At 42.4% G+C, this 19,469-nt stretch overlaps 2 protein-coding genes across 3 annotated transcripts in view; one reads left to right on the top strand and one right to left on the bottom strand.

Annotated features, from left to right (window-relative positions):
- SKIV2L2 (superkiller viralicidic activity 2-like 2 (S. cerevisiae)) overlaps positions 1 to 16,614 on the top strand; it is a 128,290-nt gene extending 111,676 nt beyond the window's left edge. For both annotated transcript variants that reach the window (XM_011996753.1, XM_011996754.1), the window contains 3 exons: positions 1,554 to 1,716; positions 14,493 to 14,597; positions 16,347 to 16,614. In XM_011996753.1, coding sequence (XP_011852143.1) covers positions 1,554 to 1,716; positions 14,493 to 14,597; positions 16,347 to 16,399 — 321 coding nt within the window. In that variant the 3' untranslated portion in view covers positions 16,400 to 16,614. The remainder of the gene's footprint in view (positions 1 to 1,553; positions 1,717 to 14,492; positions 14,598 to 16,346) is intronic.
- Positions 16,481 to 19,469, bottom strand: part of PPAP2A (phosphatidic acid phosphatase type 2A) — a 109,732-nt gene continuing 106,743 nt past the window's right edge. The window contains exons 5-6 of the mRNA XM_011996756.1: positions 17,456 to 17,632; positions 16,481 to 16,956 (exon numbers count right to left, since the gene is read on the bottom strand). Of these exons, the coding sequence (XP_011852146.1) occupies positions 16,828 to 16,956; positions 17,456 to 17,632 (306 nt within the window). The 3' untranslated portion in view covers positions 16,481 to 16,827. The remainder of the gene's footprint in view (positions 16,957 to 17,455; positions 17,633 to 19,469) is intronic.

Genomic DNA, 19,469 nt, shown 5'->3' with positions numbered 1-19,469 from the left:
TTAATAATTAAACAGTATTTCTTTCCCATTATTGTAATGAACTGTATAGCATTATTGTGAAAGGAGATTAAAAACTTCATAATGTAAATAGGCTGTACTGACAGCTCAGTACATGTGTCATTTTCTTCCTCAGTACTAATAATGGTATCTTGATGGATTAGGATCCAAGATTAGGATTAGTTTATTTTTAATTCTTTGCACATTTTTTCATTCTGGTTTATAACAAAGTTTTGTTGTTTCATTTTGTTGTTTTGTTTTTGAGACAGTCTCGCTCCCTTACTGAGGCCTGGAGTGCAGTGGCGTGATCTGGGCTCACTGCAATCTCCACCTCCTGCATTCAAGCGATTCTCCTGCCTCAGTGTCCTGAATAGCTGGGATTACAGGCCTGCCACCACGCTCGGCTAATTTTTGTATTTTTAGTAGAGAGAGATGAGGTTTCACCATGTTGACCAGGCTGGTCTCGAACTCCTGAGCTCATGTGATCCTCCAACCTCGGCCTCTCAAAGTGCTGGGATTACAGATGTGAGCCACTGTGCCCAGCCTATAACAAAGTTTTAAAATCTGTTTTATCATAAGAAATTGTTTGTCTCTGGGTCCTCAAAGCCACAGTAGTTTATAGTTAGTAATAAATTTATCTCATTAATGTCATAGGATAAGCCGATTTTATCTGCCTTTTCAACTTAGACAAAGACAAGGAAAGATGAGCTAAGGAATTACAAGAGAGGAACAAAAAAAGGTGTCATAAAAAGGCCCCTTCAGAACAGACACTGGTGCCTAGTTGAGGGAGGAGAGTGGGAGGAAGGAGAGGTTGAGGAAGAAAAAATGTAAAAAACCTGTGGCATATTATGCTTAGTACTCAGCTGACTAAATAATCTATACACCAAACCCCTGAGTCACAAGTTTACCTAGATAAGAAACCTGTACGCATATCCCTGAGCCTAAAATAAAAGTTAAAATATTTTTAAAATAATAATTCAAAAAATTCTGATTAAAATAAAAAGGCTGGTTCAATGGAACATGTAACATGCGTTAAAATCACTAAGAAATTTAAATTTCTAGAACCAGCAAAGTCTTCATAGGTTCATAGGCCTAGGAGTTTTTGGTCTTTTAGATTGCCAAGTAAAGAAGAATGAAGTTTCTCAACTTAGAGGAAGACAATATGAAGATATGTACATTTTTAACCATTGTTGGGGGAAAATTTATTTTCCTCTAGGATTTGTATTTCTCTAAATCTGTTTTGTAATGAAATAGAGATTAGCTAAATGCTGCTCTTGAATACTTTTAATGAAGAGTTCTGTCCGTTTGTTGAAAAGTTATCACTGGCTGAAAAGCATGCTCTTGATACATTTACGTCAGCATAATGGGAAAGATTGGCCGTTTGATCACTTAGTAATGGAACAGGCACTGTGCCTACTTAGGAGCAGAATGTCCACATTGCAGACATAATACCTAGGAAGAAAAAGGGACCTCCTGGAATACTGGCTTGGAAACCTAAAGAATAGGGTGATATGGGAGATCATAAGTAAGGAATTTTAACTCTTTTATCTTTAAAGGAATGTGCTAAAAGAATCGCAAAAGTTTCAGCAGAAGCCAAATTGGAAATTGATGAGGAAACTTATCTAAGCTCATTTAAACCTCACTTAATGGATGTAGTATATACCTGGGCAACTGGAGCTACATTTGCCCATATCTGCAAAATGACAGATGTCTTTGAAGGTATGGTTAAATTTTACATATATATATTTACAGTATAAGAAATACAGTTAGGATGGTATTGTTTTAACTAAACAAGAATAATATGTATTTTTAATATTTGGTAATTAAATGAAATCTCCCTATTATATAGATTAAAAAATATTCTCCACAAATTCTTTGTATTATTTAATAAGCATAGTCTGTTCATTAGAAAGTCCTTTAGAATCTAAACTTTATAATTCTGTGCAGTTATAATTCTATGAGTTTCTACAGTCACAAGCAGATGACCCTAATAAGTCATATTTATGTGGGCATTTTTCCTTTTCACTTTTGTTCTCCTGGTGAGCTATATAATTCCACTAAAAATAGCAGAGCTGAAAATGATCAGTCATTCCCTATGTAATAACTGACTTGGCTTTAGTGAGACTGTTATTGCAGCATGAATCAGATTAAATTTAATGAGCAGGACTTTAAGAGACTGAAGAATAATTGTTACTCAACTGAAGAGAAATTTTAGATGAAAAAACTAAGGCAAAAGAAATATAAGGAAAAATTATAAGTGAATTATAAGAAGCAAAAAAATAAGTAGACTGTTTAAACAAAACCATATTTTAAAATGCTGCATTCAGTAGGAAAAGATTGGCTTCTGTGTTTATAAATGGCCAGTTGTATTTACTGAATGAGATGATTTACATTGAACTTTCTTAAAAATGAAAATACATGAGTTCTGTATAGAGATTATAATAAGAACGGCTACTATTGCTTATAGATTTAGTTTGAGAAAAATTACATGTTTAACATGCCCAATATTATAGACCTTTCTGTCATGCATGTCCGTGTGAAGAGACCACCAAACAGGCTTTGTGTGAGCAACACGGCTGTTTATTTCACGTGGGTGCAGGTGGGCTGAGTCTGAAAAGAGAGTCAGCGAAGGGAGATAAGGGTGGGGCTGTTTTATAGGATTTGGGTAGGTAAAGGAAAATTACAGTCAAAGGGGGGTTGTTCTCTGGCGGGCTGGAGTAGGGGTCACAAGGTGCTCAGTGGGGGAGCTTTTTGAGCCAGGATGAGCCAGGAAGAGGAATTTCACAAGATAATATCATTGCTTAAGGCAAGGACCGGCCATTTTCACTTCTTTTGTGGTGGAATGTCATCAGTTAAGGTAAGGCAGGGCATTTGCACTTCTTCTGTGATTCTTCAGTTACTTCAGGCCACCTGGGCATATAAGTGCAAGTCACAGGGGATGCGATGGCTTGGCTTGGGCTCAGAGGCCTGACACTTTCAACTGATACTCTTAAGTAATAGATTACTGATTTTATGAATCAGTTATTTTTATGCTGCATAGGTTAAACTGCTCTGCAACAGAATATTAAAAACTTAAAACTGAGGACCTTTACTGTATTGACTATATTGAACTTTATGGGTTTTAAGGTTTTTAATGTTAAAGTTTATAGCACCTTTTAAAATTACGTTATTGTATCTTACATATTTTTTCTAGGGTTCATAAACTTCTAAGTCTCCTCTAAATGATCATTTAGTCAAACAGTCCCAAAGCATCCTTTGAATTCTGTTACTGGGAAAGTCATTGTTCATTAAGTAGGTATTATATGCTGAACATTGTGCTAAGAGCTCTGTATAATTTACATGTAATCACCAAATAGCAATTCAGGGTAGATATTATCTCTACTTTGCACAAGGAGACTATGGTAAGCAGTTTGGCCAAGGTGATGTGACAGCAGGATGATTTAAACTCTGCTCTCTGTAACTACATGTAAGTTCACTTAAGCACCATAGCACCTTATCCTTAAATTTTGGATCACCTGAAAATTTCTTAAACCCTACACTAGACTATACCATCTCCATCCACAGAAAATTCATGCTTGGTGTAATACTAAATAGGTCTCTAATAGTGGATGATGTTTAGCAACATCTCTAATAGTTAATGGTGTTTGGCTGAGTCAGTGAGAAGAGGGATGATTTGTACTTACTGATGAAAATTGCTTAAAACAGGAGCACAGGTTGGTATATGACAATTGTATGTTTCAGCAGCACTCAGGCATCACATAGAGCACCACCAATCTTCAGTCTGACATCTTTTTGGAACATAAGGATGAAATTAGTAACTGTTCAATGCCTAAATAATTCCAAGACTTGTTAATACAATACTCATATTTATATAATATCTGCTTCTCTGAAAAGTCAAAACACAATGACATAGAGTAGCTTTTTTTTTTTTTTTTAGAAAAGTAAAAAGCAGGCCAGGCCCGGTGGCTCACGTCTGTAATCCCAGCACTTTGGGAGGCCAAGGTGGGCATATCATGAGGTCAGGAGATCGATACCATCCTGGCTAACATGGTGAAACCCCGTCTCTATTTTAAAAACTACAAAAAATTAGCTGGGCGTGGTGGCGGGCGCCTGTAGTCCCAGCTACTCGGGAGGCTGAGGCAGGAGAATGGCGTGAACCCGGGAGGTGGAGCTTGCAGTGAGCCGAGATCACCGCCACTGCACTCCAGCATAGGTGACAGAGCAAGACACTGTCTCAAAAAAAAAAAGTAAAAAGCAGGGGCAGTAGACCTGGCCTGTCAGATGAGTTTATATTTTTTTAAATCTAGGAATTAATATAAAATTGTCTTAATGGATTATTTTTTCTGTTCTTTCTGCCTAAGTGGAAGTTACCGCAGTATGGAAGATGAATCCTAAACTGCCAAATTGAAGATGGTTTGTAGCTCGTACTAGTTGCCAGCTATGAGTTGACTTTTTCCACAGCATACTGTTAGGCAGGAATCTAGACCCAACATGGCGGTGTTACCCAGCGTAGCAGGCCTTTTGTTAAAAGACTTCCCTTCCTCTTTGAACACACCCTCAGACTTAACATACGTCAGAGGTTCCGGCTGGGCAACCACACTCCCCCATGACTTACAGCTCACCTGCATTCCACAAGTTCCTAAACAGCAGTTACGGTTAACAGTTTCCAAAGACCCCTTCCCCGTGACCCTTACTCAACTCCTGCCCTAGTAGTTTCAAGACCTCCCAGGCCCTGTTTGCACAACCAGCTTCCCTACCTCTCGGGCTATAAAAAGCCCGTACCCTCCTCCCTCAGTGCGGCTTCCTCGGCCCACACCTTTGGACCGAGGAACCTCGCCCACAAGCCCTAATAAAAGGCTATTCTCACTGCCATTTGCCTTGTGTCTTCGTTCCTGGTTCGGCTCCAGCCTCAGTTTCCCCTTACATTTGGTGCCGAAACCCGGGAGGAGACCCTGCTCCCCGGACCCCTGCTGCATCGGGCAGGCTGTCCTCTCCCCGAGCCGGGATCCCCTCCTCAAGCCTGGAGCCGTCTCACCAAATTTGATTCAATTCGATCACTGCTGGGTAAGTTTCCCCCCCGTCCTGAAGGCTCCCTCCGGGAGTCCCTGTCCAAAACGCGCGGCTGCGTCAGGGGCTCTCTCTGGTCAGCTGTGACCTTGGCACTGTGGACTAGGAGACATCCAACCTCCCCGGAAGCCACCGTACCCCGCACTCTGTGTGGCAGTGGGAGGACGCTCCCATTGCCTCCGGACCGCCCGCCTTGAGACCATGGGAACTACCCAGTTCAAACCAAACCGAAAATCCCCTCTGGGGTGCCTCTTGGCGAATCTCCAGACTTTAAGTCTCAGTCAAGACGTAAAACGAAAGCGGCTCATTTTCTTCTGTACAATAGCATGGCCGCAATATAAATTGGATAATCAGTCTCAGTGGCCTGCAGAAGGCACTCTAGACTTTAACATTCTCACAGATCTGACCAACTTCTGCAAGAGACTAGGCAAATGGTCCGAGATACCCTATGTTCAGGCCTTTTAGGACTTGCGTTCTCACCCAGATCTCTGGGCCCAATGCTCGTTAGCTCAAGTTCTGCTCGCAAAGTCTCTTCCCGCGAGCAAGGAGAGGGATGATTCCTCCTCTTTTTCTGAACCTCCTGACACACTATCCCAGCCACCCCTCCAGTCTCCCGCCCAACCTCCTCCTTACCCTGACCCACCATTATCCCCATCCTCATCAACGCCTCCCCACCTTTTCCCCCCTCCTGTGCCCTTACCAAACCGGACAGATTCTGTCTCCCCTACCTCCACCTCCTCCCCTTCCTCGCCTGTCTCAACCCATACTCAGTCCAGGACCAACCTCCTGTGCCCCTTGCGAGAGGTGGCGGACCCCAAAGGAGTAGTCCAGGTCCATGTGCTGTTTTCATTGGCAGACTTGTCTAAGGTTGAGGAGCGTGCAGGCTCCTTTTTGGCCAATCCTACTCGTTATATCAAAGAGTTTAGGTATCTATGCCAGGCATATGATCTCACCTGGCACGACCTTCATGTCGTTATGACCTCAACCCTGTCTCCTGAGGAGCAGGAACACATCGTAGCGGCAGTCAGGCAACATGCTAACCAGGTTCATTTAACTGACCCTGCCAGGCCAGTCGGCACCGAGGCAGTGCCCTCAGCTGAGCCCGACTGGGACTACCATGTAGGGCAGACAGGTCGCTGCCGCCAAGACATGATGGTTCAGTGCCTTCTTGCCGGCATGCAGACAGCCTCTAACAAATCAGTCACCTTTAGCAAACTAAAGGAGGTAGTCCAAGGCGCAGATGAAAATCCGGCTGTTTTTCTTAACCGGCTGACTGAGGCTCTTACTCAGTACACCTGCCTTGACCCTGCCTCCCCCACAGGGGGGACCGTCTTGGCCTCATATTTCATTTCTTAGTCAGCCCCCAATATCCAAAACAAGTTAAAAAAGGTGGAGGAAGGCCCTTAAACTGCCATCCAGGATTTAGTCAAACTGGCCTTCAAGGTCCACAACTCCAGGGAAGAAGCAGCTGAGGCCCAACAACAGGCCAGGCTAAAACAGAAGGTATAACTCCAAACCCAGGCCTTGGTAGCAGCCCTGAGGCCGGCCAGCTCCAGGAGCTCCCAGAAAGGAGGTACTACCCGAGCGCCATCTGGTGCCTGCTTCAAGAGCGGCAGTGACAGCCACTGGGCCAGGCAGTGCCCTAACCCAAAGGAGCCAGCTCGCCCCTGTCCGAACTGTCGGCAGATGGGCCACTGGAGGTCAGACTGCCCCAACCTAAGGACAGTCGCTGCGCCTCCATGTGACGACCCTCCTCCAGGTGTTGGAGGCGCCTTCCAGCTCCTCGACACTGACAAAGATTGAAGAGGCCCAGACTCGGGGACCCCTCTCACTCTCGCCGAGCCCAGGGTCATGCTCCAGGTAGCGGGTAAGTCCATATCCTTCCTTATGGACATGGGGGCTGCCTACTCTGTTTTGCCTTCCTTCAGTGGCCCCAGCCACCCCTCCACTGTCACAGTCATGGGAATTGATGGCACTCCCTCCACCTACCGCCAGACTCCTCCTCTGTCTTGCCGCCTGGATGGCTCCCTCTTCTCGCACTCCTTTCTTATCATTCATTTGTGCCCAGTCCCCTTGTTAGGATGAGACCTTCTCTCCAAGCTAGGGGCCTCAGTTCACTTCCAACCCAACCCCTCCCCACACCTTGCGTTCCTCTTCCCCCTTCTCTCACCTGACAAACCCCGCCAGCCTGACCCCCATCTCCCATTTCCAGTCCCCATTAACCCTAAGGTGTGGGACACCTCCACCCCGATCATTGCCCAGCACCACACTCCGGTCCGCATCCGGCTAAAAGGTCCTTCCAAGTTCCCTTCTAGACCGCAGTTCCCTATCTCCTTTGAACATCGACAGGGATTAAAACCTATCATTACACGCCTGTTCCAGCCAACTCACCAAGCAGTACTCCTATCCTCCCTGTACGGAAAAGCTCTGGGGCCTATCGTCTCGTGCAGGACCTACGCCTCATCAATGAGGCAGTGGTCCCTACCTTTCCAGTTGTTCCTAATCCATATACACTCCTCTCGCGCGTTGCCCCTGACACCACCCATTTCACTGTCCTTGACCTGAAGGATGCCTTCTGTATCATCCCTCTACACCCAGACTGCCACTTTCTGTTTGCTTTTACATTGGAAGATCCAGACACTCATATTTCTTCCCAGCTGACTTGGACTGTTTTGCCTCAAAGGTTCTGTGATAGCCCCCATTTTTTCGGACAGGCACTGGCACAGGATGTTGTCCTCCGTCCCCTGACCCACAGCACACTATTGCAGTATGTCGATGACTTATTACTATGTAGTCCTTCCTAGGAGAGCTCCCTTGCAGGTACTGCTGCACTTTTAAATTTTGTAGGCGACCGAGGTTATCAGGTTACCCCAGCTAAGGTTCATCTTTGCAGCCCTTCTGTCACCTACCTAGGCATACTCCTCACACCCACTACAAAAAGCCTCACAGCAGATAGAATAAGCCTCATTGCAATTCTCCAGCCTCCTCAGGATGCGGAAGAGTCCTTCCTAGGACTGGTGGGCACAGTGAGTCTTATTCCGTGGCCCAACTCAGGATCTTTAAGGCCTACATTAAGGTCGTAAGCAGCCTCGTCAGCCTGGCCTCTGACATCAGACAACAGGAGGAAGCCATCTCAGCTGTAGCCCAGGCAGCAAGCCCCAGGACAGCAGCAACCCTTTTTCGTGACTAACCTTAGTCATGGAAGGGGCTCAAGTGGTACACGTGGCTGAGGTACACAACATCTCTCGTTGTTTCTTGTGTGCAGCCTTGAATAAGTCCCCACTGGTTGCGGTACTCTTACCCAGCCCTTTTAACTCCTCTAACCTAACCCCCTCCTTTCCCCTTCCCAGCCGAACACTACATCAATGAGTCAGGACTAGTAGAAACCAATCTCCTCACTCTAGAAAAGATTCGGGAAAAACCTCGGATCAAGGCCCTCACTCAGGTGGTGGCAGTCGTCTGTGGCCGATTAAGTCCTACCCTTTCTAAGCCCCTTACTAATCACTGGCTTCTTGCTACTCATAGCTCCCTGTGTCCTCCACTTCATCCAGGACTGCATGAAAGAAGTCTCCCAGGTCACTTTCAGTCAGATGCTGTTCCACCCCATACCCGAGTTCCGACCTCCGAAGAACCCCACGACGACCCATACCAGCAGGAAGCAGCCAGATGAACACGTCGCCCCATTTTCTTATTAGAAAGAGGTTGGAATGTTAGGCAGGAATCTAGACCCAACATGGCAGCGTTACCCGGCGTAGCAGGCCTTTTGTTAAAGACTTCCCTTCCTCTTTGAACACACCCTCAGACTTAACATACGTCAGAGATTCCGGCTGGGCAACCACACTCCCCTATGACCTGCAGCTCACCTGCATTCCACAAGTTCCTAAACAGCAGTTACGGTTAACAGTTTCCAAAGACCCCTTCCCCGTGACCCTTACTCAACTCCTGCCCTAGTAGCTTCAAGACCTCCCAGGCCCTGTTTGCACAACCAGCTTCCCTACCTCTCGGGCTATAAAAAGCCCGTACCCTCCTCCCTCAGTGCGACTTCCTCGGCCCACACCTTTGGACCGAGGAACCTTGCCCGCAAGCCCTAATAAAAGCTATTCTCACTGCCATTTGCTTTGTGTCTTCGTTCCTGGTTCGGCTCCAGCCTCAGTTTACCCTTACACATACTGGCATTCCTGAAGTCTTTCAGTTACTCAGGGGCTATTTCTACATGAGAGTTTGCTTGAAATCTCAGTTTGAAAATTTGAGAAATTCATTTTTTTAGCTCTAACTTGAAGTTAGATCTAACATCAGCATAATTTTTATATTTTTCTTGTGTGTGAGCCAGTAGATCAGCTTAAACCTTTCTAAAAGTTGGGATATACTGTGTATTCACCCTTAAAACTATTTTTTGATATAAGTAGCAAAAAATGAGAACCTTCATTTTCTTAGTGTGGATAAAAGAGAGATCAGACTGTTACTGTGTCTATATATAAAGAAGTAGACATAAGAGACTCCATTTTGTTCTGTATTTGAGATGGTGTTAATCTGTAACCCTGCCCCCAACCCTGCCCTTGCAAGAGACATGTGCTGCGGTGACTCAAGGTTTAATGGATTTTGGGCTGTGCAGGATGTGCTTTGTTAAACAAGTGCCTGAAGGCAGCTTGCTGGTTAAAAGTCATCACCATTCTCTTAATCTCAAGTACCCAGGGACACATACACTGCGGAAGGTCACAGGGACCTCTCTGCCTAGGAAAGCTAGGTATTGTCCAAGGTTTCTCCCCATGTGATAATCTGAAATATTACCTCATGGGAAGGGAAAGGCCTGATCGTCCCCCAGTCTGACACCCATGAAGGGGCTGTGCTGAAGAGGACTAGTATAAGAGGAAAGAAGTCCTCTTGGCAGTTGAGATAGAGAAAAGCATCTGTCTTCTCTCCGTCCCTGGGCAATGGAACATAAAACCCAATTGTATGTTCTATTTACTGAGAAAGGAGAAAACCGCCTTAGGGCTGAAGGTGGGGTGTGCTAGCAGCAGTGCTGCTCTTCATGCACTAAAAAGGTTTAAGGAGATGTTTGCATATGCATATCAAGGCACAGCACTTTTCCTTAAACTTATTCATGTCACAGAGATCTTTATTCATATGTCTTACTGCTGACCTTCTCCCTACTATGATCCTATTATCCTGCCACTTCCCTTTTCTAAGATGGTAAAGATAATGATCAATAAATCCTGAGGGAACTCAGAGACCGGTGCCGGGGCGGGTCTTTTGTATGCTGAGCGCTGGTCCCCTGCGCCCACTTTTTCTTTCTCTATGCTTTGTCTCTGTGTCTCATTTCTTTTCTCAAGTCTCTCATTCCACCTAAGGAGAAACGCCCACAGGTGTGGAGGGGCAGGCCACCCCTTCATCTTAGGATACTAATTATCTCTTTCATTTTTATAGTGTTATATAGTGCTTCCATTTCAAGAATAGCCATTCTCTCCTCATCTCGTTATTGTATGTGGTGGGTTTGTTTATTTTTTGCAACAGGGTCTGGCTCTGTCACCCAGGCTGGAGTGCAGTGGCATGATCTTGGCTCTTAAGCAATCCTCCCACCTCAGCCTCCAAGGTAGCTGGGACCACAAGCATGCACCACCATGCCCAGCTAATTTTTGTAGAGAGGATTTTACCATGAAGCCTAGGCTGGTCTCAAACTCCTGGGATCAAACAATCCACCTGCTTCGGCCTCCCAAGGTGTTGAGATTACAGGCATGAGCCACTGCACCCTGCCTATACATGTTTTATGATTGGAAAAATATGGTAATCAAAGCTGTAGCACACAGTACAGTGTGTCTGTTTTTACAGGCAGATAATAATTGCATTGGAACTTTCTAATGTGCTGTGTGCAAACCATATTTGTTCCTAATAATATTCTTAATTTTCTTTTTATATGAAAATAACAGTGTCTGGTCATTTCATATCCTGAGCCTCAGAAGTAGTTTTAAGTATTCTTCAAACATTAACTGAGGCAGTTAATGCTGTAGTGATTAAAACCATGTTTTTGGGGGATGTCCAATGCAAAAGAAAAGTTCATACTGTGATTCAGTTGAGAAATTTTGAAGACTATTTAAGTATTTATTATCACCCTGAAAAAAAATGATAGAATGTAGCTGTTTTTTATTTCCATTAAACTAAATTTGAATGATAGTTTAAACAAAATATTTGTATGGGCTGATGCCTAGGGTTTTAGTCAAGCAATCCAGAGGCTGTTACTATTTATTTCCGACTCTACATAAACAACATTGTACTCTTAACTGTGAAGGATGACAAAGGATTTGCTTTCCACTGAGCAAGTGTCATTAGGAAAACTTCTCTGATGAATTATCTCTTGAAGCTATTTACTGTACCTCTGCCTGCCATATGCTTTTTTTTTTTCAATTCTCCTCCCTCTGTATGCCACATGTTTTGAAAGCAAATGCTGTGAAGTGCATTTCTCAACTCTGTCCCCACCACACATTCTCTCACATGCCTTTCAAGTAGCAGTTTAACCCTTTCTTAGCATCATCAGTGTCATGAATGGTTTTCCAGTGGATTTGTCTTTTAAAAGTATTATTGCTAATAATAATAGAGTAACAATTTATTAGTAATTGTTTCTGTCTTTACATTTTGGCACAATTTGAGTACCTGATACTTACTCATTTGATGAATAATGCTGAGACCCTAGTGGGAATCAGGCGCCGTGCTAGTTACAGTGTGAGCAGCAGTCTCTGCTCTCAAGAAAGGGTTCAGCCTAAGCTGGGGTTTAGCGGTAAGTAGTTGCAAGATACATGTGTGATTCTAACCTCAGGCCAAGCTAGACAGGAGTATTAGGGTCAGAGCATGAACTGTGGGAAACTGCTTTAGGGTATGCCAGAAAGCTGAAGGCAGAAATTCTGTTCTGGAAAATCTGCTGCTTACTGTCCTTAATGAGAATGATGCTGTTTTGTTCATCAACCGGGTAATGGTGATGTTTATTAAAATTGCTCTTAAAGCATATAGTTCCAAGTGTCCATCAATAGATGAATAAAGTGTGGTATATATTAGGTTGGTGCAAAATAAATTTGGTTTTTGCCATTCTAAATGGCAAGGTGTTCCATTTTAATAAAGATTAAATGGAACAGCTTTCAGTTATAAAAAAGAAAAGACATACTGACTCATGCTACAATATGGACAAACCTTGAATACATTAAGTTGAAAGAAGGCAGACACAAAGGCCACATAGTGTATAATTTCACTTATATGAGATGTCCAGAATGGGCAGATTCAGAGACAGAGCATATGAGTGGTTGCCATGGGCTGTCCGGAAGACATGTAACTGCTTTAATGGGAACAGGGTTTTTTGGGGGTGGTAAAAATGCTCTAAAATTAGATAATGATGATGGTTACACAAGTCTGAATATACTAAAAACCACTCAGTTGTACACTTATTTAAAATAATTTTATGGTGTGTGAATTCTATCTCCATGTGAGTTTTTCCAGAATGTAGTAAACCTCAATATAAAAAAGGGCAGTAACTGAATTGTATACTTTAACATGGTTAAAAAGGTGGATTTTATGTTTTATATTTTACCACTATTTGAAGAATTTTTTAAAGACAATAACTAGAAAGAATTGGATTTCTCTTTCTACTCTGGCAGGACCAAAAGAAAAAAATTGTAACAAACCAGTAGGTTGATGTAGTTTGGTTTTGTTTCGGTTTTGGTCAGCTTCATTTAGCCTGTGATGGGTCATGGCTTTAAAACTTTTGTCTAGCACCTAGTCAGGCTGATGAGGCAGGATGACTTCTAAAGCTGGGCGTAAGGAGAGCCCTTGGATTACAGAGAACGATAGTAGGTAGGAGAGATGCTAGACAATTCACTACTTAGTCGTTAGTCTTCATTAATCCCTGGGCGGGTAGCCTCTATGTTTCAGGCAGCTGTGGACAGTTGGTGTTTATGCACACACCCAGTGATTTGTTCATGAGACTCTGTGGGCAACAACCACAGCCATTGTATATGCAACCTTGTGCCCAGTGGCCTAATTTGCTTGTTACCTGAAACTGTGTCAAAACTAAATTTTCCAGAAATTGAATCGAAATGTTTACAAAATGTGACATGACAGTGCTCTCTGGCCTGAATGTGCATTTACTTGCCTTACTTTTTATCTTAGTAATTTACTTTGAATGGCTTGGTCTCTGATAACTTTTGCAGATTCTGGTTAACACGAGTTACTAAAATTTGTGAAATAATATACAGTATCACATTGTGTTTCTTGGTACACATTTGAAGTCAGTCAAAACAATGTTTGAGAATGTGTCTGGCTCTTTAATGTCCTACGCAGCAGAGGACTTTGTAAAGGATTTCATTTCAATCCTGAATGATCTGTGAGAATCTCGTCTCAGGTAAAAATCTGGTTATATTTTGAGCCACTACCTAATTTAATTCTCTTTGGATATAATTGTTTGCATAAACATTTAATATCTGATTGCATAAGTATATGACATTACCCTCTCTATCCCAATTCCTACCCTCTCTCTCGACACCCAGAAGTTTCTGCAATTGGATTTCCTGTTTCATTGCAAGCCAGTATTGGAGCCTGCATTCCTAGCAGCTGAGAATAGAAATGACAAATAAATAATTATTATTAATTTAATAATAGTGTAAAATAGTTCATTGTTCCTACAGATTGCATTTTGAGAACTGGTATTCCTGATGTATTTCATATATTAAAAATGAAGTCACAAGCATTTTAGAGAAAGGATCTCACAATCTCTGCCCCTCTTTGCACAAGTCTAGCAAAAGTGAAACTATGTTTATAGCTCCAGCTTTGATACAAACACTTTTTTCAGACAGATTCTAGACCCATGGGAAAAGGCTTCTTTCCTTGTGCTCCTTGAGAACACTCTGTAAAGAACGCACTAATGAAAGAATCTAAGGTCAAGAAGAATGAATGCACCTTTAAAATGACAAATTTTATCTTGTTACTCTCCTGCTAAAAACAGTCTGTTGCATTCTATGAGATGGTATGGTGTCCAGATGCCTCACTAGGCCACTCAGGGTCCTTGAATGGCTGCGGTTTGCCAGGCTTTTCTGCATTGTCATGGTGGTCCTTCCCTTGTTGATACTGCTTGGTTCTTACACAGATTATGTCGTCCTTGCAGCCTTCACCCAAAGTTGCTCCCTCCTCCTAGGGCATTTTGTTTTCCTGCTTAATACCAAGTGTCAGCATGTTAGTAATAAACAGGTGTATCTCTACCATTAGTCAAAGGTGGGAGTTAAGCCTTTCATCTTTGTAGCCTTCCCCAGTACCTAACAGGTTTGCTACCTGATTTACTTCATGGGAAGTCCCTCAGAGTATTATCCTGTGTTCTCCTGCCTTGCCTCTTAACAAAAATTCTGCTGTTCCTGATTATTTCCATTTTATCGGTGTTTTGTTCCTTTTCTATCCAGGCAGCATAATTCGTTGTATGAGGCGCCTAGAAGAATTGCTTCGACAAATGTGTCAAGCAGCAAAAGCCATTGGAAACACTGAGCTGGAAAATAAATTTGCAGAAGGTCAGTATCAAATGCATAAGCTGTTTCTAATTTAGACCAATTTTGTGAAGCAAATCTTGAGCCCTGGACCACAACCCAGGAGGACATTTTGGGATGTTCTTCACTGCATTGTCATGGAGAGCTATCTACTAGTGTTTCTATAAAATTTAGTGTGTTGGGGGAAAAGTTGAGATTTTACATATACATCCATTTACATATATTAATTGTACACTACATGCCAGGCATTGTTTTAAGCACTAGGGAATACAGTGAACAGAAAGACACCCCTGCCTTCATGGAGTTTACATTCTAGTGTGGGGAGATAGACAATAAGTCAACAATTAAATTTATCAGATGGTGATAAAGTCTATAAGCAGAAAAGACAATAGAATTGGCAGATGGATACAATGGTCTAGGGCCTCCACAGGGAAGGTGGCAATTAAGCCCCTTGGTGTATGCTTAATATACATGAACGCCAGCAAGAGGCCAGTATGGCTGGAGTGGAATGGGCGGTGAGTAAAGTAGTAGGGGTTGAAGTGAGAAAGGAAAGTATTCCATAGTTCCTAGCCGCAGGCTTCTCAACTCTGCAGTGATTGGAGGTGTGGAGCTTGGGAGTGACCTGCCCTAACTTGGACTTTACAAGGTAATTCTTGCTCTTACATTCAGGGCAAGTCTGTAGAGTAGCACAGTAGAAGCAGGGAGACCAGATCAAGAAAGGATGGCTAAACCAAGGTAGTAGTAATGGGGTGGTGTGGGGGGACAAGGGGCATAAGCATGTCTGTAAATAGTTTTGTCATGTCTACTGAATCTTGACCAAGAAAAAGGACTAAATTAAAGCATCAAAGAATAGTAACCACATGGTTGCTGAGTCAGTCAATGCTAGTGATTTCTATTAACAACTTAGTGTCCTAAGAAGAGGTTTGCAAAAGCTGGCTTATATTTCCACATTGTTGAGAAATGCAGGCCTGTTTAATGACTCAGAGTTGAAGTGTAGGTGTCAAAGTTTTAAAAATAATTTGTAATCAAAATTTGTATTTGTTCCTTCCTAAGCCTAGAAAGACTTTAACATGGGAACTGAAAAAAACAGTGTCTTCTGATATAGGTTGAAAATCCAAGTCTTTGGATTTACATTTCTTCAGACAGTTTAGTCCTTCCTAGAATTTTTTTTTTTTTAATTTTTATTATTTTTATTTTTTTGTGGAGACAGAGTGGTATTCACATATATTTCGCTCTTGTTGCCCAGGCTAGAGTGCAGTGGTGCTATCTCAGCTCACTGCAACGTCTGCCTCCCAGGTTCAAGTGATTCTCCTGCCTCAGCCTCCCGAGTAGCTGCGACTACAGGCATGCACGAGCACGCCTGGCTAATTTTGTATTTCTAGTAGAGACAGGGTTTCTCCATGTTGGTCAGGCTGGTCTTGAACTCCCAACCTCAGGTGATCCTCCCGCCTCGGCCTCCCAAAGTGCTGGGATTACAGGCATGAGTCACCGCCCCCGACCTAGAATTTATCTTTTTAAACAGTTCTAGATACCGCCTTCCTGACCAGCCCCCATGGAGTATTTCAGAGTCAAAAGAATGGGGGTCTGGCTTCTGTTTTCCACCTCACTGAGGTAGCTGCAGATTCCTCTAGGTGTTCAGCAGGGTGTTTGACTTTCCAGGCTGCTCTCTCACCAGTTGAATCGGGGTTGGTAAACTGGCTTTAAAACTTCGGTAGAGACAAGTTAGGTGTTTTGTGGTCTTGAAAGTTTAAACCTTACTTTCTTTTCTCTTAGGAATCACCAAAATCAAGAGAGATATTGTGTTTGCTGCCAGCCTCTACTTGTAGAGTCAGCTAAAGGAATGTGAGATTTTAAATTATTCACCACCTGTTTGATTACAGTTGACTACAAATGCCTGCAAGTGTGGATTTGGTTGTCCCATACATTTTAATATGTGTATTTAAATCAGACATCATTCATAGAAAGCATATTACATACATGTTTATACATAAGCATTACATTTTTTAATAAAAATGTATACAGGTGGGGCACTGTTTTGGTGAAAGGCTTGGAGTTTTTAAATGAATTTAGAGCTATTAGATAACCACTGTGTTAAAGGTAACTATGTACACACAAAGTGGGCATCCAAGAGGCATAGCAGCAGTAGCAGTCTTTAAAGGCTTATACACTGGGAAGAAAGATGCATCCTCTTGCCATGTGGCAATCCTTTTCCTTTAGAAAACAGGCCAGCTTCACCTGGGCACCCCGCTGCCCTTCAAGGCTGGTGATTGCTCTGATAGTGATTCCCCGTTGTTGATGTTTCATGCAGAGTTGTGTGAGAGTCCTCCTCTTTTCTTTCTTTAAAAGAAGTTCTTTCTTTGAAGAAATCCGATACATATACAGCCTACAGTGCAAAACATTTAATTTAGATCAAGTTAAAAACTTGTGATCAACAGCATCCTGAGATAAATATAAACAAAAGGATATACTTTGGGGGTGTACAGATTAAAGCATATAAAAAATTAGAGACTAACTGGGATTTTTTAAAGATTATTCCAAATTAAGAGTTGCTTTGTTATGTCTTCAGCAAATAGCTTCATTTTGCCAATACTTAATAAAAGAGTTATTTCTACATGTGAATTAGTTTTTTCAATTTATACCCCCCTAAAAAAACTATTTCTAGCCAGAGCTTTTTACAATAAAAATACTAAGATTTTACAAAAATACCAAGTTTTACAAAGAGTAACCTAGTTTTTAACCTGCTGTGTATCCTGAAGTGACTTTTAATAACACTGAGATTCTTGCCCACTGCACAGTTTTCTCACTGGGGATTTTTTTTTTTTTTTTCTATTATCTAAATGTTTAACAATATCAAGATGTAGGCTGTTGACCTGTATACTTACAACTAATACTGCAACCAGAGCTCCCTGAATGAGTCCAGTCAACACATCACTCCAGTGGTGTTTGTAATCAGAAACTCGAGAAAGGCCCACATAAATAGATATGGCAACAAGACCAAATTGCAGTGTGGGGCGTAAGAGTCTTGCCCAGTCTCCCTTCATCCTGGCTTGAAGATAAAGCTAAAAGAAAAGAATAAAGAGAAAACATAGTTTATTTAACATAACAATGCAAAAGTTTTATATTAAGGAAGGGTTGGCATTTAAAATGGTTATCGAAGTATTATTATATAGGGAACAGGACTTCTAGGCAAACATTCACGTACGCATTAATACCTAAATGTTAATCCTTTAAAGAAACAAAACTATTGCCCTACTAACTTGTTCAGAAGAATCTATTGCCAGTCTAGCTGTAACACCCTTCAAACTGTATACAAACAAGTGTTTCCTTGTTTATGGTTTTCTAAACAGGATTTCAGGGACACTTCCTCCCCTTGCAATTTGGATTATAATTCTGATAGTCAAGACCAGTGCTGCCATTGGTTTTTTTGTTTGTTTGTTTTCCTTAAAGTAATGGGGCTTTGCTCTGTTGCCCAGACTGGAGTGCAGTGATGTAGTCATAGCTCACTGCATCCTCAAACTCCTGGGCTCAAGCAATCCTTCCATCTCAGCTTCCCAAGTAGGTGGGACTATAGGTACATGCCACTGAGCCCAGCTAATTGTTTTCATTTTTATTTTTTGTAGAGATGAGGGTCTCACTATGTTGCGCAGGCTAGTCTGAAACTCCTTGTCTCAAGCAACCTGCCTGCACTGGCCTCTCAAAGTGCTGGGATTACAGACATGCGCCACCGCCTGACCCAGTATCATCATTAATTCTGAGTCTTGGGATAAAGTGCTAGCATTCTGGGCACAGGTTGCCCTTGCTCTGGGCAACCTGTGGGACTATTTGATTAATTCACCAAAGAGAGCTCTTCTACCCTCAAACTATTTAACAAGGCAACTGAGACTAAATAATCTGTATTTGCAAGTAATACAGGTTGTAGGTTAGTTATGATCCAGCAAAGAAGTGTATTCTTTCAGTAGTACCTGTACCCCCTTTAAGTTCTATGACTTTTCTGTACACTAATCAGACCTAAGAAATTTCCCTTTCTCGTGTCAGTCTGCCTTTGACTTTGGGTGCATCCCTAAAGATTTTATACAGAAATGATTCTTTTTAGGGAGTCCAATAACAATATAATTTTTAACATTCCCTTTAAAATTCTGTTCAATAATTTATGACTCGTAGACTTAATTAAATGCAGTCCTTAGAAAACAATATACATAGCTCTCCCCATGGACACTGCCTATTTAAAATAGATGACACAAATCAACTCCCAGCTCTCTGGGCACTGCCATGGGTGTTCAGTTCCCAAAAGCTGGCAAAGACCCAGGGCTTATCTAATTTTATCAAGTACTTAGTATAAACCATCTAGTTCTAAAAGAACACACCAGCTGTTTAACTGAGTCTGACTCATCAGCTAGTTTAAGTACCACTGGCTTTCTGCAGAATCGTTATTTTTGTTTGTCGTTCAAGCTGTGAAAAAAGTGAGTTGTAAAATCAAAAGTATCAACTATAAAATGGACTTAAGCTAGTCCCATGCTACTTCCAACCTGAAGGAAACTCAGAGCCAGGACTTCAAGGCCTTTCCTCTTTCAAGATTCTAAAATCCCTGTAGCAATATTTTCATTCTAAGAACCCTGACTTTAACTGTAGGTAGTCTGCAAACTCATATTGAATATTATTTTCTCCAGACTGCTTCCCCAACGTGCCAGTGGAAAGAATTAACATTTACTTACATCATCAGTAATCAACTAAGCTCCAACACTTTTTGTGGGGAAGGGGGGCGGGGCGGGGGGGGGACAGAGTTTTGCTCTTGTTGCCCAGACTGGAGTGCAATGGTACAATCTTGGCTCACTGCAACCTCCGCCTCCCAGGTTCAAGTGATCCTCCTGCCTCAGCCTCCCGAGTAGCTGGGATTAC

The sequence above is a fragment of the Mandrillus leucophaeus genome, unplaced genomic scaffold (genome assembly GCF_000951045.1).
Source record: "Mandrillus leucophaeus isolate KB7577 unplaced genomic scaffold, Mleu.le_1.0 Scaffold523, whole genome shotgun sequence".
Taxonomy (NCBI): domain Eukaryota; kingdom Metazoa; phylum Chordata; class Mammalia; order Primates; family Cercopithecidae; genus Mandrillus; species Mandrillus leucophaeus.
The sequence above is the reverse complement of the archived record's forward strand: the minus strand, read 5'-3'. Positions and strand labels throughout refer to the sequence as shown.